This window comes from Streptopelia decaocto, assembly GCF_964273445.1.
Source record: "Streptopelia decaocto genome assembly, chromosome: 6".
Lineage (NCBI taxonomy): Eukaryota > Metazoa > Chordata > Aves > Columbiformes > Columbidae > Streptopelia > Streptopelia decaocto.
Window position 1 is genome coordinate 56,528,735 of NC_138660.1, and position 18,740 is coordinate 56,547,474.

At 38.6% G+C, this 18,740-nt stretch overlaps 1 protein-coding gene across 1 annotated transcript in view; it reads left to right on the forward strand.

Annotated features, from left to right (window-relative positions):
* Positions 1–18,740, forward strand: part of SLC49A4 (solute carrier family 49 member 4) — a gene marked incomplete at its 5' end in the record, with an annotated part of 65,339 nt that overhangs the window by 42,772 nt on the left and 3,827 nt on the right. The window contains 4 exons of the mRNA XM_082055356.1: positions 996–1,104; positions 1,747–1,814; positions 6,739–6,866; positions 17,121–17,303. Coding sequence (XP_081911482.1) covers positions 996–1,104; positions 1,747–1,814; positions 6,739–6,866; positions 17,121–17,303 — 488 coding nt within the window. The remainder of the gene's footprint in view (positions 1–995; positions 1,105–1,746; positions 1,815–6,738; positions 6,867–17,120; positions 17,304–18,740) is intronic.

Genomic DNA, 18,740 nt, shown 5'->3' on the forward strand with positions numbered 1-18,740 from the left:
AGAACTGGCACTGATCCGGATCAATTTTATATAAATTGTTTGGGAATGGGGGGGAGCCACGTTTTGTGGTTATGCAGATATCCTGTGGGATAGCCTTGGAATCACAGTGAAATCTCTTAACTTTAAAATATCGGTGTTGCAGAGTCCAAAGTGTATTTTCTGGTTTTATTCCCAAATCGAAACATTTTCAAGGAAAAGTTGGATGTCTCTTAGCAAAGATTTCGCATTTGTTTTTGGTTTTGGTGGGTGGATGGGAGAAATTGGTAGTGGTATTTGTCTGCCAACTCCTGTTTAGCTGTGTACAATGGAGATGATGATACAGCTTTGACTGCTTCGTCTTCTCTGAATACTAAAGGTTGAATAATTTTAATTGGGAGGGAAAAACAAATGCATTAACTATTTTGAGCAGAATATTATACTTGTGTCTGTTTTTTGACAGTTCAAACTATCAAAATTTCCCACTCTTGCAACCATACCCATCTCATTCCCAGAGCTCACCCTGCCTTTCACCCAAATGAAGAGAACGGAACCAATTTTGATGTTGTTTTTTTGTTTGTTTTGTTTATAAAGTACAGTTCAAAAAGTAGGAATGTCTGATTTTATTATTGAAATATGCTTTTTGTCATTTAACTTAGTGCTTATTGTTCCTAAGATGCATTTAGGCAAAGTAGGTTGCCCATGCAAATGCAGAAGAATTGCTTGTGGAAATGAGAAACATATGAGCCCAGCACGTTACAAAAATCTTTGAACTACGTGGAGACACCGACTTTTTTATTATCCCAGTGCTAAGGCAGTAACATCTCAGCCACTAGAATTTCAGTGACATGGCCAGATGCCTGTCTTGGTTTTCCTGGCTCAATTCTCCTTCAGACCTGTGCTATTTTTCTCAATGGGCAAAATACAGATTCTAGGGTGTCATTAACTCTAGCAGCTAATCTTAGTGGAATTTCTAGTATATAAGCTGCAGCTAATTGCATATGTTTTGTCTTCAACAGCAATTTCCGATTCTTGATGATTGCTTTAGCCTACGCTATACCATTGGGTGTTTTCTCTGGCTGGTCTGGTGTTCTGGATTTGATATTAACGCCAGTTCATGTAAGCCAAGTAAGTATCTCCTGGCTGATAATCAGCAGCTGTTTCGTAGGTGGCATGTTTTTATTTTGTACAAGCACACAATTTTATCAGGTTTTTATGATATTAGTACATACAGAGTGCTTTTCTCCAGAAATTTTAAACAAAATAATCTGTAGCTTTGGCATCCTAAACTGTCACAATTCTCACTGCTGCCTTTCCACCAACAATGCGTATTTTCAGAACTGTACACACTTTTCGACAAGAAGGAAGAGGCAGGTAAACAAACAGGAGTACTGTTGGCTGCTGCACCTCTAGTAAAAGAAAATAATATTTACCGGGTGGAAAAGGTGAAGTGGGGAGAAGAGGATTCTAAGCTTTTGATACAGAGTATTATTAATATAAAAATCCAGAGGACATTACTCAGATTCTATAAAGAGAAGTCACATTCAGGGCATAGGCTACTTAGCCATACTTTCTTGTAGTGAATTTATTTCCTTTTGAATATCCTAGAAAAATTCATGCACTTCAAATTGGTGTCAGGGGCTGTTGCCAGCAGTTTGCAGCTCCTGCACACCTTTTTTTTTTTTTTTGAAAGGAACATCTTATCATCTTTATTTTCTCGGCTTTAACACATTTCTATATGTTTTGTTGTTGTTGTTTTTTTCTTGTCAGGTAGATGCAGGCTGGATTGGATTTTGGTCTATAGTTGGAGGTTGTGTTGTTGGCATAGCAATGGCAAGGTAGGAATAATTACATGTCCTTTTCCATTTCCTTAACTGTGATTGTTGTTTAGCTGATCTTCTTAATAACATAACTTGTTTTCTCTCATCTTGTAGATACTTGATATGGAAAAAGCATAGTTCTGGGGTTATGATGCGTTTCTTTTAAAGCAATGATTTGTATATTCCATGCTAGTGGTCACTGGGGGTTGAGAATTTCACATGTGTGTGGCTTAATTCATCAAGTCATACTGTTAGTCCTGACCAGAGCTTCCTGTATGCTGCTTTTAAACACAGTTCTTGTGAATTCAACTGGCTGGTAGCAGAGAGAATCCATTGTAGCACATTTGGAAAGCATTGAGAAAATTAGTGTCTGTCTCCTGCCATCAACACTTTTGGACATATTGATTCCCAAAGGAATATTTGGAATGTAGCACAGGCAGCCTGCCCACAATAATGTTATATTCCTCCACAGGCAGATTAACCTGGGCCCATTTTGGCCAGATTTCTGGATTCCAATATAGCCTATTTTAAGTTACTCTGCCATGGGTAGTATGGTTATACCTACACATTTTATATAACCAGACACAGCTCTCTCTGGTCATCATGAATGCTGATGATAAGGGGAGCAGGAAAGCAAGGAATGCCCATCCAAAAGGATGCTGCTTTCTTTTCATTGAGGTTCCTTTAAAAAAAAATATAGGTGAAGGAAGGAGAAGGTCTTTTAGGAGGCACTTGAGCAGTGAGTTTATAAAATTTATTAAAACCAGTTGCATGTTCCCCTTGCATTGGGACATCTAAGTGCCATCCTGGCTTCTCTGTGTCCAACTCTTCCGACTCCAGCTCTGCAACAAGCTTAGCGCAAGTGCTGGGGTCTGTCATCGTTGCGGTCACTGTGGGACTGTGGACCCAGAGAGGCATCTTTTTAGGACAGAAACTGCAGCACTCTTTTTTTTTTCACTTGCTCTGCATCATCAGAGTACACGATGCATTAAGAGATGTGAGGTTTCTCATCCTGACATTTTGCAGGCTGCCTAGCAACTGCAACGGAGGGAGAGGAGAAAACTCCTGACCTAGGGAAAAGGAACAAACACTTCCCTCCCTCTGCTCCAGATGCAGGCCGAAGGACTTAATCTGTTGAAACAAAGTTTACACCCTGGTTTCCTCTAAAAAGAGTTGCTTTTGATTAGCTAAGCTCAGAAATGAGGTTTTCTCTCCAAGAGAAATAGATGTTTAAAACCAGCTGCTGTAAATGAGAGGGATGCTGTAGCAGGTTGCATGCTGAAGCAGGTAGTCTACCAGTTTGATCTTTTCCATCATGAGTTAATCTCTGGTATATTTGCAACATTGCAATAGTAGAGGGGCACCCTTAGCAGCTCGCTTAACTTTGTTAGGAGAGAATCTGCTGACTCAATGCCAACACGCAAATCTCAACCTTTATGGTAGATTAATTTATTTAGTGTGCTGCCTAGGTTCAGTTTCAGGAAATGCTGACAGGCTCTTTAACTGCTTCAAAATGGATTTCAAACCTTGTTGAATACCAGTATTTTGTAGCATTCGGAGCCTTGCTTTTGAGTAAATTAAAAAAATACCAACAGTCCATCTCCAAATATGTCTTTCTAACTTGGGCAATGCTCAGTTCAAACGGGAGGGTTTGCATACAGAAAGGGAGGGAGGAGGTGATTTGTCACTCCTGATGGATGACTCTCCCTCCTAGGCCTATTCAGCATTTATCTGTGTAGGGATGAATCAATGACGAGTCTGACTGTAATCTGCTGAAAGTTGTAATTAGGAAAATTAAGTAATGATTCTTGTCAAAGCTGACAAGTTGATGTATTTCAGTGTCAGAACTGTGATTTGCCAAGCAAGCAGCTCTCTCCCTTAACCATCTCTCAAGAAGCTGTTTGTTTTTGGTTTGGTTTTCTTACTAATATTTTTTTCTGCTAATTTATCAAAGCGAAATAGGTGCAATTTAGGAATTTGCTCCTTCAATTTTTGTCAATGCAGATTCTACTATTTAGAACTGTAACAACCTGAGCCTTGCTCTGGAGCATTTGGTCCTGCATATCAGAGTACGTGTTAAATCATCTATATTTAAAGTAATGCTCAGTTTGGAAATTTGTTTCTCTATCTCATTTTCAAAATGGTGCAAGTTTTCCTCAGCACAATACATAAATCCTCCTGCTCTCCACCCACTGATATCCCAATTGCTGTGAACTTATGTATGTTTAGCTAATTTGTGTGATGCATTTTTATAATTGAAAAGCCTGGGCTATTTTGGGCAGCTGGCAGGTGCTGTACCCTTTGCTGACAGCTTTCAAATGGTACTGGTTTGAAGAAAAGCAGTGTCAAAGAGCAGCATTTCATATCATTGCATGGAAACATAAATCCATTCCCTTTTCTCAGATTTTTTTTTTTTTGCCACATTTGCTAATGATCATAGATATTTCTGAGGTTTTGTCCTCCACAGCTCCATTTTTCTTCCTGCTTTTAACCTGCAGCGTAGTCAAAATGTTGAAACTTTATGACATGGTGATAATTTCCTTAGCAACAGCCAGTGTTGTTAGCAACACGGGTTTGTGATTTTAACTGTAGGATCCAGCCTGGGGCTGGATTTGCGGGGCTGCAGGAGCCTGCGAGCAGCAGTAGGCTCAGAGGTCTGTGTCTGGGTAGGTGTACACCTTCTCTCCCGGAGTGCCTGCTTTTCTAGCAGCTGCAGACATCCCTTTGCATGCTAGATGATGAAGAAGGATTTAAACAGAACAGAGGGTTTTGAAAGCAGATACTGGGGTCAGAGGATAAAAATGATTGCTCTCATTTTTTTGATTGAAACAAGTATTCTGAAGAGTTGACTAGATATACAGTTTTCTTTATTCTCCTCTAACCAGACAAGAAGTGGTAGTCCCTCGATTACCAAGTTCAGACTAGTTTGCTGTGTTATTTTTCCCCATTATTTCTGTTGCTGGCTGAATTCAGTAGCTGGATAACCCTTTAAGTTTGTATTTGACCCTTCTGGAGTCCTGTGACATCTAAGAACTCCTGGGAGCGCACTGCTACAACTGACACCCAAACCAGGGTCTTTGTGTCAAAGAGAGTTGCAGCTGCTCAATAAAGGTAGATATTTGCTCCACTTAACTATCTTGGATGATTTAGTTGTGGATCATCCTTCCATCCCCACGTATCCCTGGTGGTAGGAGAGAGATGGGAGACCCCCTAGAGGTCCCTTCCAGGCCTGTTGTCTGTGAATGTCACTCTCTGAATCCTGGTATTTCTCACACTGTTCCATTAGATGGAATATACATAACTGCTCTTGCCTGTAAGGAGAGGGATAGTGATGTTTGCCAGCAGGCAAAGCGGAGACTCTCTGTGGAAGGAGTGAAAAGTTTGTATTTTGAGATGCTTCTGAGAAGCTTTTAAAATTGCTGATTTCAACCCCAGTGATCCCAAAGAATAATTAAAGAAACTGGCAAACTACTGAGAAGAGGTGATCCTGATTGCTAGATGTGGATTGTCAGAAAAAAAACAACAGTAGCAGCTAACCTCTGACTGTTAGAGATTAATGCATAAGCCACTTGAACACTGCAGTCATAAACTTTTAAGATTATATGCAGCATTGGTCTTTCTCTACTGCTTATTGAATTACTTGCTGCTAAATTCAATGTGGAATTGAAGCACAGGGAGAATCCAAATAAGAGGAAAGAAGTGGGGGTTTTATTTATTTTTTTTATTGGATTACTTGTACATCTCCTATGGTGTATGTGTAGAGCGAGGCTTCCTAGTTCTTAAAATGTTGGTAGCGTTATCTGTTTCATCAAGTAAGCTGTGCAGTATCTGCCTGTAAGGTGATGTTTGTAAGGGGAGAGAAGGCAGTTTGCTGAACAGATGGGACAGATTTCGTCATGGACCAGCCTAGATGGATCGTGCTGCCGTTAGCCTAATCGAGGTAGGAGGCTATGAGGGCAGAAGACATTCCTTAGACATACATACCTAACCCATCTGGCCTAAAATCACGTCATCGAAGCAGGAAATTATAGAAAATTACTAGTGGATAGATGACACTGCCTTTTCTAATACATCTTTTTTAGTAGCTGTGCTGAAATCCCTTTTGAAAAGAGCAGTTGCACTGGTAATTGTGCCATGTGAGCACTGCCCAAAGCATTGTGTCTCCCTGCAAGAAAAAAAATTTTAAAAAGATGAAAAAAGCAATTGTACCACCGTATTTCTCTCTGTGTAACAGCCAGAGTGCCCAAGGGCTGGTGGGGCTGTCCTCCCCCAGCCTCTCCCTGGGGCTTGAGGAGAGGAGGGGCACTGAGCTCTTGCTTTCTGAAACGTTTCAACCCAAACCAGCCACCAGCAGTGACCCCCCGTGCAGAATTCCTCCTTTGCCTAAGCCACCCAGAGCTCCATTGCCAAGGCATCCAAGGGTTCAGAACCTGTTCCCTGTCATCTTCTGTCTAGGGATTCTGGTGTTTCGAGTTCTGTCATTTCCCACAGGAATGAATCTTGACACTTAACTGTGTCCTGAATGAAATGCAGCAGCCTCCTCACATGCTAATTGAGCAGCGTGTCTGCCAAGGGAGACTGGCAAACGCTGACAAAACAGCGATGTAAGTAGTGGTGTGATGGTGTGTCCAACAAATGCAGAAGGAAAAAACAACCCTTCCTGTATACCAAGTGTTTTCAATTGATGCCTTGAGAATTGTTCTGGTTTGGTTGTTATTTTCTGACAGCTAAAAATTCTATGCCTCTTCAGCTTGACAGCTGGAAATATCAGCCTGCTATAAAAACACCTTTTTTCTATTTCTGAAAATGAGAAATGGTTTTTAAATTGTTTTTATAGTCTCCAAAAAGTTTAATAGGATATACGGAATTAATTGTCAAGCATCACATTTAAATAATATGAAAATCAGCATTTGTACTGTTCTGATCTGTGTTTTTATTTTAGATTTGCAGATTTTATCAGGGGCATGCTAAAGTTTATACTGCTGCTGCTTTTATCTGGAGCAACATTAGCATCGACCTGGTTCACTCTCACCTGTCTAACTAGTGTCACTCATCTGCCTTTAACCACAGGTAAATTCCTATGATTTATAATTGCTATTGCAGGCAAATATTTGCAGTCCTAAGTCAACTACCTTATAACCTGGTTTGTTATCTTTAGTAATGCAGTAGTTTATCAAGACAGAAAAAAAAAGGTTTAGAAAACCTCTTGAATCTGAAATGTCTTTATCAGCTTTGAATAACTTCATAAGAAGATTAAAAACTACAAAACCCAATATTAAGAACAGAATATACATTTGAAATTGATTTGGGGACTGAATGATTTTCTGATTTGAGTGTTTTGGAATAAGAGAGGCAAGAAATAAACCAAGAAAAATCAGATGAATGGGAGTAGCGTTGCATATAAGAAACAGTGACCTGTCTCAGAATTTAAGGCTTGAAGCTTACATTAATTATTGGAAAGACGTGGTGCAGTTCAAACCAAAGTGACCTGTAGTGTTTTCAGCCATCAAAATCTATCCCTGTGCTGTGCTCTCCTCTTTATTGCACCTGCATGCAGGTTCAGGGAACTCTTCCAGCCCAAAATTAACTCAGTCTGTGTCTTCAAAAGATGAGAAGAAGCTGTTGGCATGAGTGGGGGAAACATTCCACACTCAGGGATCTGCTGAAGCTGCCAGCAAGCTCTACCATTAGCTGAAAATTAGCACCGCTTAGTTCTTAAAAATCTGTCCTTCACCCTGCTATCTGCACCAGAGGACTGACCCACCCGTGATTCCAAGACCTTCAACAGAGTAATGAGTTACAGTAAAAATAAGCCATCAAGGCTTTAAAAAATATTTTCATTAAAGAATTCTGTAAATCTATCTTAAATAAAGAACCATCTTTGTTATAAGCAAGTTTGTGCATTATAGGAGAAATGAAAATTGTTTTTTTTCCCCATTCTTAATAAACAGTTTGGTGTGGAGAGTAGTATATAAAAGACTGTTTTACTCAAATTAACTTTGAGTTTCAGTAAGTGCCCTTGGTGCATTGCATATGCCACAACTATAAACTAAAGTGGGTACAGCAAATTGAAATACATGATCAATTCAGGAGGAACACCATCTGGATGGATAGGTCAGATTTGTGATTTATCTTGAAATTTCAGCTTAAAAAAATCTGCTTAAAGAAAATTTAATCAACAAACAAATCAAATTTCGTGGTGGCTATTGTCATACCAAATGACTACACTTTCCTTTTCCATCAAATCTGAAATAAATGCAACAAAAACTTATTTCTTGTGCTTGCCTTCTTCATCACTGCAAGCCTGCAGTAATGTAAATTTTTACAGTAACTCTATCCTCTGAATTAATGCAACAAGCCAAACACATAAATGTCCCTTCAAGTCTATGCATAAGAATGAAGTGATGAGGTTTCACAAGGTGAAAGTCATTATATATACACTCACCAGTGATCCAAAACAAAACTGATGGAGCTCTGTGTCTGACTTTATTTCATGTTTTCTAAAGAACTCAGCATGCAACATAGATTCTAGAAGAATCCTTACTTGTTTATAGCATGTGGGTTTTTGGGGAAGGTGATCCACTGTCAGGACAGAAAAGCACCTAAGGTATTTGGGGTTTGATATAAAGTATCCTAAACCAATATCCTTTGATAAAAATCTAGGGGTTGGGTTGTTCTTTTCATACAGTTATAATTTCTTTTAAAATGGATGATTCCTTAGATTCAGTTGTAAATTATATTTTGGAGTTTTCTATCTGTGCTGTTCTTATATATGTCACTGTAAATGTTGGACCCTGTTTTATAAAACACAAGCTTGTTTTGGATAGAAATGCCAGCAATATGATGCATTCCTCAAAAAAAGGCAATCTAAAGCATCAGGGCCTAATGTGCTGCTACCAAATAAGATCTCTTTTTTCTTCTGTGTCATAATGTTTAAATTTCATCGGTAGGCGGAGGGGGCTTCATATCAGCCTTTTCTCATTAAAAGTTCATATAAAATAGAAGTAATGTGCCTGTTCAATTTAGAAACTTGTGCACAGAAAAGCAGTGCTATATCTTTATGAAATATGCTCGTATGGATGAAAACACACAGGCTATTTAAGCTAATTTATAGGACTTCATGCTAGATTATTCCTCAATGTAATGATGCAATATGATGATAACCTCTGCATTCCACAGTAATTGGGAGAAACGGTACATTTGAATTGATTTGGATGAACTTTTTTTTTTTATTCTTTTAATTAAAAGTTTGAGATGTAGAGTATATTAGATTATAAATGTAAGAGGTCAGATGCAGGCCACGGGCTGGCAGCTTTGGTAAGTAATTTGAGGTGGCTGGTTAAGGTGGAAGTCACTCTGCATGCTCAGTGCTGACAGTGGACCTCCAGGTATGAACCTCCAGGTAGTTGTCCTCTGTGTGTTTTTTGTAGAGCTGGAAGATGTGCAGAACAAATGCAGCCATCATTGTGGTTTTGTTTGGGGTTGGTTTGTTTGTTTTTGTAGTAGAGGTCCATGGAACGCTTTGTATCCTGGAGCTACTTTGCAGGCATCACTGAATAGCTGCTGCAAAGCAGGGGTTGTTGTGTTATTGTGGGCAATGGGGTTTGATGTTGCCAAAAGGTGAGTACAGTCCTCAACTTGTTCCTGTCCTGTGGCAAAGAGCACAAATGTTAGGCTTGTCAGTGCTACAGAGCCAGTGTTGGATCTCAGTCCACACTTTCAACAATACTCAGCTGCTGAGGCAGAGCACTTAGGGTTGTGGAAACTTGTGGGGTTGTACATTTGATCTTGCAAGGAGATTTTCCCTTCCAACCATCTAGCTCCCATTCCATGAGGGGCCTTCCCCTCCTCTCTTGCCCTGCCTCTGGCATTGTTCTCTTGAACCCTACAAAACCATAAGCATTGCCATCTTCAGCAATACGTGGAAACTACTGAAATATCCGCATGACCTGATGGGCTGCTGGACAGGACAGTCGTTTTGATAAGGTAGGAGAATACCTCATGGGAGTTTTGGTACTGGCTCGGGTGTTAAGGCAGGCTTCACCCTAGAGATGAAGGCTGGTTAGAGAACCTTGTCATCCTCTTCATCTCACCTGCCAGCTTCTTGATCCATGAATCAAGTTTGCATCCACAGATAGACCTTGCCAGTCGTTTCCCCAGGTCCAAAACTAGTATTTTGCTTTAGCATGTGGACATTGTATGGCATATGTGCTCCTTCTTCTCTTCTGAAAATGCTCTGCCTGGCTCCCACCTGGTCTCCAGAGTGAGCAGTCAGGTGGGTACGTTTGCATGGAAGCAAGCTTTTGAAATGCTAAAAAGATGAGAGTTTGGGCAGTTATTCACCCCAAAGGGAAGGGAAGAAAATCTCTAAAGGTTTGTTTTTAAAATAGAAACAAACCACCCTCCCTCTTTTAATCAGAATTCTTTGGAGTGAGATCTGGTTTAAATATTGGGGGAGGAACTGTATTTGAAAAAATGGTCATGACAAAATGTTTTTTCCTGCACGTGTTAGTATAATACTCTCCTAATTCCTTGTAAATAGGCACAACATCATTTAAAGATATTTCCTACAAAATGTAATTACTTAAAATGGAGACATTTAATGCAGATATTAAAAATCAATGACTGCTTTGTGTTTTCTTTAAATGATGCTGTTTAGCATTGTTTGTCTTGTGTAATGCCTGCATTGCTCTTTCATTATCATAATATGCTCCATTTTAACTCCTGCCAAGACAAGTTTTCTGTCATTTGCTGACTTCTTAATGTATCTCCAAAAGATTTTATAAAAAGTATATTCAGAGTCATGTGTATGAACTATAACTGCCAGTGTGGGGGAAAAAAAAGAAAGCAAGGCAAAATAATGATACAGTGCCATCACAGCTACTATATCATCTGTCTAAAACACCTCTCATCAGCTAATCACAGCTCTGAAAATCCCTTGATTCTGGAATCGTTTTATATTTTAAGCAAGCTTGAATTTTCTTTTAAGAAATTTTAATTCTAATGTATATTATTTGCATTTTCCAGCGAGTTTCAAAGACGATTTTATGTACACATCAGGCGTTAGAATAGTTTTCTCCATTGAATTCCCAATGCAGCTGCTGATCTGTTTCTCTGTGCCAAGTCCATTGTTAGTTTGCTTTGTACTGAACTTCATTATGTGAATTTATGTACAATGGGATACTTTGACCCAAAATAATTGTGCAAGGCATCGTAATGCCAGTTTCAGTATCTTTCCACTTTGTGTTGCTGGTAGTATCCCTGGATACAAATACTAGCATTTTCCAAAAATTAATATGCAATGCTGGTTGCTCACAGCTCAGATTGAATGTTTTCGGCTTAGCATCTCAAGAATATTCTAATATTTATCAGCACATTCAGCAAAACATTGCTTTAAAAAATCTTTTCTAGTGCTGCATGGCAGATACTCTGAATATGGTGGCAACTCCAGGAGTTGGTAATTATATTTAGGTTAAGCAGACTAGACTTTATTTTCAGGTTCCACAGATTGAACATTATAAACACATCTGTCTCCTGCCATCATCTGCGAAGCACAGTATTGAAAAAGAGAGATGTTAATTACTCAATACTGATTGTTTTATCCTTTGAGTTTAATTTCTTTACTGTATACAAGGTGTGCTTGGTAAGTATAAGGCAGGAGAACCCAGAGGATAAAACAGTGGCCTGAAAGCATTTATTTTTGTAGCTTCAGCATTAACCTGCTTGTGGCTGTGGGCAAATCATTACCCCAAGTCCTGTTGTGCTTTTCCCACTCATAAGATGGGAATAATTACATTTGTCTTCCTGAAGGCTTCTGTAAATCCACAGATACAATAGTGCTTAAAGAACTAATTTAAGGGGTTTATTTTAAAACAGTTTTAAAACCCAGTGTTAAATAGTGTACAGTTCTTGAAATTTGGGAGGAACATTACAGGGATGAATATATATAAATCTGGCCGTTTTAAATATCTGTTGATAGCAAGCCTCAAATATTGTATGATTTCCAACACCACTCCCTTTTTTTTTTTTTTGAGGCTCATGGCTTACTCAGTAATTTCTTCACTTTTTAGTTCTCCAAAGTGATTGCTTTGCTTTCAAAGCAAGTTCCGCTTGCTTTTCTCTTGGGAAGTGTATAGAACAAATCCAGTTTGATCAGATTTTTGGTTACTTTCATAACTATATAATGAGATAAGTATTTGATAAGAATTTGATCAGTGCATGCTGGAATGGAAATCCAGGCAATGAAACATATTGCACTGCACTACAGGGACATCCTTCTCTTAGGTTTTTTGTTCCTATAAGTGAATTATAGTAAAAATTACTGTCTTACCTTGAGGGAGTCACATTTCTCATGGACAAATTAAGGAGGACTTCTTCCGTGACTATTCTTACCGTGACCAATAGCAAGAATTAAATCATATGGAAGTTTAGGGAGTTTGATAGGAACTAACTTTGAATTGTTTAGATAATTTGTGGGGGAACTGAAGTGCTAAAGTCACCAAAACAGCTATCCGCATGAGGCATTATACTTTCATTTTGGCATTTGGGATGCTGTTTTAATGGGCAATAACAAAATGCACTAGATCCCTGTAGATTTCACTTTCAATTGTGTGTTGCACCCAAGAGAACGCGTTCAGTTGTATTTACGTTCCTGTTTATCCATATGAAATTTCTGGGAGTCTTGGCTCGGTTTGTGTAAGAGAACTGTTACGGAATGTACAGAGTTCAAGAGTTTCTGGCAAAGGATTTTGGAAGAAGATACTGTACCACCTGCCAGCACTTGATACTGCTCTGGAGTATCTACATTTCTTTTGTAAAGTTATCCGCAAAAAAGAAATACTAATATTTCATATTCTTTGTTAAAATCAGCCAAAGTGTACGTGCCAATGGGTTGATAAGAACTATTTACATCCTGCCATTAATTGTGTTCAGGCTCGGGTTGGGGTCTGTAGTTATACATTTAATGATGGTATAATCTAAGAGTAAATTGATGAAAATGCTGCAGAACATCCTGGGAAGTTCTAGGAACTTGTCTGGATGTCAGAGATGCTTGAGACTCCTTCTGCTGTGTTGCAAGCTCATCTGGTGACACCAAGTGCACGCCATCATTTAAATCACGTCCCTGTTCCAATTCCTGATTTTTTATTTTTTTTAATTGGTATCGAGCTTTTGTCACAGCTTGTGGCTTGGAGATAAGAAAGTCTGTGTCTGGGATATGGGCATGGATTTGCCATCTGGTAGCTGAACACTTGCAGGGGATAAGAAGGGGATAAGAAGCCAGGAATCAACCTAACTCCTTACTGTCACGGTATCACCATCAGTCCCCAGCTTCATCTGACTGGTCACATCCCCAGAGCTGGTATCAAGACACGTTTCATTCCTCGTGTCCTTGCTGGCCAGGAGGAGACCAAGCGCTGGGAGAATAGCAGGGGCTGCCTCACACCTCAAGCGTGAACATGACCTATCGGAGCCTGGTCTGAGCCTCCTGCCGCTTCGGAACAGTTCTGCGAGGCAGCTGTGCTTCAGGTGGGGGTTTTGCCTTTCCTGATCTTTTTGCAGTGGGCCAACCTGTGAAATAGCTGCTTAATTCACAGAAACATCTTGAAAACATGACAGCAGTCAAAGTCGTTTAAAGAAACCCAGCCCAGTTCCATTATTTATTGCTGTCCACAGCTGCCACTGTCTTGAGTACATGACTTTGTGCAAAGCTTCATAAGCACTTAATTCCTTTTCCTAAGAAAATGTGATTTTTTTTTAATTTATTTTTTTTTATATATATATACTAATAGCATGACACACTTCCCCAGCATATGCCTACCCAAGCTAGTTGTTTGTCCCTGTTAGGCTTTAGGACATAATGTTAGCTTCTTGGGAAATCTTTTTTTTTCCTTCAGCACTTTCACATCCGTATGTTCATTTCCAATGACTGTCATCAAGATTGTCTTAATTGAAAAAACATTCGTTGCAACTTTAGCAGCTGTTTTTCTACAGCATAAAATCATGGTAATTGTGTTCGTTCAATGCAAGGTCGCTGTAATGCAAAGTAAATGGTCTCTGCTAATAGGTGATATTCTCCCTGCTACAGTATCTTTTTACCCATGAGCTGGAATATGAGATGTGCTATTTAGTGTAAGAAATAAAAGGAAAAAATACTTTTGAACTCTTATTTGACTTTTTCCTATATTTTTCTGAAACTGCGGATTTTATCCTTGACTTTCTGTTTAGTTGACCAATTGCGTTTATAATTTAATCACCAAGTTAATGGAATAAGCTTATTTGTACAGCACTCAGGCAGACCCTGGATGATTTACAGAAATATGAAGTAAAAAATATTTTTCCATCACTACAGTATGTCCCCATTAAGGGAGAGCCCTGTGGGCTTTCAGTTGTGTACATCTCCACTTTCAGAGCCGCCTTTTGAGGTTTACCAGCTAAAGCTGTCATTTCCATTCGATCTTAAGAGTTTAAATTGGCATCTGCTGGACACTGTGTTCTGCCTGTGCTTTTGCCTTGACGTTTTCTCTTATTAGTTTCCAAATATGTGCGTGCATATACATACAGCTTGTTTTAGAAGTATCATCTGTGATCTCAGCAGAGGTTTTGTCACTTCTGTTCAGCTGGCAGTTTTTAGAATACACACGTGAGGCAGGTAATAAATACTGCAGGGAAAACACCAGGTAACGCTGCGGTTGCTTTGCTCGTGGTAGTATGGAAGTGTGAGTTGTGTGCCGGCGGGTGGGTTTGCTAAATGTGTGACGAAGCAAGCTGTAGTGACAAGGAAATGTAAGGAGGTAATTGCTAAAGTATGGAGTTTTTGTGCTTACTTGCTTACAGTCTAGTCTTCTTAATACAATTTAGTAAGTGATGAGCAATGTAATGTAATTCAACTCGCGTATTTTAAGCTAGCAAATTCATTTTGAAGGCTTCTGTTTGTTTAATGAAAACTTTTGCATCTAGTATATTGACTAAAATTTGAAGTCTTGATCTTTTAAATGGCTGCTAATCTAAGATGCCGTATTTTTGCCTTCACTTCAAGTGAATCGAAGATTTTGGAAATTATACGTCTAGAGATTGTTTTCAGAGGCACATGATTCCCCTTTCCTGGCTGTTGCTGTTTATGGAAGAGATTTTGTTCTCCCTGCAGAGGAGTCGCTTCTGGTGCTTTCTGTGCAGCTCCACTTTTGATGGTGCTCATTATGGCTTTCAGCAACTTCGTGACTATATTCACTGTTTGGGTTTCTAACACAGAAATTACTACTGGCTATCATCTTTTCTTTGGTGAAAGTTTTGGGAATTTTATCAAGAAGCTATATGTAGTTATCTATAGATGCCTTTAATTGAGTGTAACAAGGTGAAGATGTTCATTTGTCTTGAGATAGATTTGTTTCATTTATGTGCTGTTTTCTCAAGCCAACACAAAAATATCAAATTCAATGCTTGGATTTGCTGGCTACATCCTATAGCAGTTAGAGACAGAGCAATATGCAGTTGTGTTTGAGGTAAACAGGAATTCAAAGAGAGATTAATGAAATTTTAAATACTGGTGGGGGCTTGCAGCAAAGATCTATGGATCTTGTAACTAGGGAATCAATTCTTCAGTGTTAACTGCAAGAGCCCATTAGGAAGAGCATCCTCATACTAGTTTGGTTTTTTTCCTTTCCCTCTGAGAACTCTTGAACATACCTGGCGTCCATTTCTTTGACTCTTATTCTGCAAGAGAATTTGAGAACTGAAAAAGTTATCATGGTTTATTGGTTTTTTTTCCTTTTTTTCTTAGCAACTCAGAACATTCTGGTATATTAAGAACCAGCTGTCCCTCCTGAAGTCGTGCCATCTGTATCATCATCTTTCTGGCTGAATCTTCTGTCCTCTTTTTCCTGTCCAGGCAAATCCTCTGTAGAGACAGAAATATGTCTTTGTGCATTGGAAGCAAACCACATCAAACAGAGGAACTGATAGATAGCTCTTTCTGCTTCTTAATGCCTTTATCACTTTTCCATGATTCTTCATGTTTTAAGAAACAGTGATTTTTTTTTTTTTTTAAGCCGGAAGTTTTCTGCTTCCTGACAGTTTTTCAATGGAGAGACTGAGCAATACTTAACAGAAGATGAAGCAAAGAATTTTCAGTTTTCCCCTTTCCAAGACAGAAGAACATAAATTAAACTGAAAATGCAGTTTCTATTTTATATAAACATATATATTCATATGAAAAAAAATTGTCTAAGGCATTTGTACCATGCTGCAGTGACAAGATGCTATAAATAATTTCCGTGTGACTTGGTAACACATTTGCATCTGAAAAAACTTCCCTTACATTTTCTTGCCATTTTTGGTGGAAACTTCAGAAAATATTCCAGACTTTTTTTTTTCTCTTTTTTCCCCCAAAGCCTTTTAATAATTTCATTATATTTACTACTTGATCAGTAACCTCAGGTTGTTGGGGCTGCAGGTCAGGAAATCTTCCCCTTCCCAAGATATCACTTAGCAAAGACTTATTTACATTTCTGAATAGGTACTAAATTCTTCTGAAGTTTTCTTTTTTTCAGAAATAGATGTAACAGGTTTATTAGTAGATGATAGGGGCATATTGAGCATCTCTCAAGATACTAAGCACTGTAAAGTATTTGGTAGTGTCAGAAATTGTAGAACAAAATGTCTGAGGCTACTGAAGAAGTGTTTGTATTCTTCTATTGATACATCCAAGAAAAATAATTTGTTGTACAGCGGTGAATAATCTGTATTATCAAATACGTCCCCTTCCTGCCAGGCACTGGGTGCCCTTCATTTCCTTTTGAAGCCAAAAGGGATTCAGCGTGTTGCAGCTCAGGCCATGATGAATACTGATGTCTAGATATCTGGTAGATCATTACCATTTATTTGTAAAATAGAAGCAAAATTAGTTTTGACCTTTAGAGACAATTCAAAGGGTTAATTCATGTCCGTTTCCAATTTGGTGCATTAATTACACGCTGTCCTAATTGTGTATAGGACAACAGGTTCTCTTGTATTTCAGAGGTAAATCAAACTGTAGGTGATGTTTTGCATTTGTAATTTTGGTCTGTTTGTTTTACTTACAAATGAATTCCAAATCACTGAATGTGTCTTCATGGGTTCTGTTAAAAAATATAATAACAACTTTTTTTTCCAAAATTGATGCCTAATTCTGCCTAAAACTAGTGGGATATGATATGCTTCATGATACACAGAGGATAAAAATAAGTTTGTGCATTTCTCTGTTACTCAAGTATTAGTATTCTTGGCAACTCTGAATAAGGAAAAAAAATGCTGGCGTGGAATTAATAACTGGTTTTGTTTCTTTTATAGCTACACTGTACACATCCTGCATTTTGCTGGGTATATTCCTCAACAGCAGCGTACCAATATTCTTTGAGCTCTTTGTGGAGACAGTCTACCCTGTTCCAGAAGGAATTACCTGCGGAGTTGTCACTTTTTTGAGTAATGTGTTTATGGGAGTGCTTTTGTTTTTCCTCACCTTTTACCATACAGGTAAGAAATATAAGCTACTTTGAAAATATATTTCTCCAAGAAGACCAGGATTTGCACTTACAACATCTGTTAATAATCAAATGTTTGAATCCCCCTATGTATTATAGTAGCAAAGGAAAAGAACTTTAATTGTTCTTTTCTGTATGCACGCTAATAAAAATGAAATGCTTTAGTGCACGATGTGTATAGTCAAGGTCTACTTAGAATTTGTAGCCAGGAACCATCAAGATACACATTGCCATCATACTTTTATAAAGACCTGGGTAATATGACCATTAATAAGGTTTGTATCTGTGGTTGTTCAGAACCGCAATAAAACTCATGCAGTCTCATGCTTTGGGGTATCGCTGCGTTGCCCAGGAGGGGCAGAGCAGAAATGCCCTATTGATGCTCAGCTCCGATCAGTGGGTTGGGCATCCCATTGCAGGGGAGAGGGCATCTCCTGACAACTGCTCGAAGGCGAAATACTGATTTCTGTAGATAATCTAGTGGCCTACTGAGGCAGAACAGTATTTTGTTTGATATTTTGATCACCTTCTTCAGACTTTCTCCTCATCTCTCAAGTATCATTTGCTTCCATATAATTCACAATTATAACTTTCAACTTGTTGTTTACTAGACTATAATATACATTACTACTCTAAACTGTGAAATAAGAACCCATCTTGCTTTAAGCGGGAAATGGTCTTCATTAATGGTTTTGAAAGATGCAGATTTTTTATTTGTATTTTGTTGTTGTGGTAAACCTTTGATGCAAGATTTGTAAAGCAGTGTTTTGCTTTGGAAGCATTAGAAATTGCAGGCTCTTACATAGTATCGTCAGTGCGTGTACTTCTTAAGAGGGCGTGTTTTATAACAAAGAGGAGACTGACAAATTTCAGAGTGAGCTGTGCTTGAAATTATGAAGGTTACAGCCTGGGAACAATTTTCAGCGTGGTTTATGTGTCTTTCTGCCAGGGAACTGCAAGCAGGTTGATAACCTGGTTCCAAATTGTGGTCCGAGAACACAAACTGAGAGAAATGAAGTTTTTTTGGTTTTGTTGGTGCCGGTGGTGTTTGGGGTGGGGGGTGGTTTGTTTTGGTTATTGGTTTTTTGTTTGTTTGGGTTTTGGTTTTGTTCGGGTTGGTTGGTTTTTTACTGTCATTGAGCTGCATCATTGTGAAATCTGGATTCCATCCCTGCTAGCCTCACGTGGAGTGATATTTAGTCTTTACATTTTAAAGAATGCTTTTATGATTAATACTAATTGGTGTGAACTCTGTTCTCATAGACTATTATTTCCAACATTTATACCTGAGTTGAAAAAATTATGCAGAATATTCTGAGAATTTCCAGTGTTCAGAATTAATAATTGAGGGTGGGGAAGCAGTGTCTCATTTCTTACTGAAGAATTATGGTACAGTGAACTCTTTCCCTCATTAACAGGGTATTTGGAG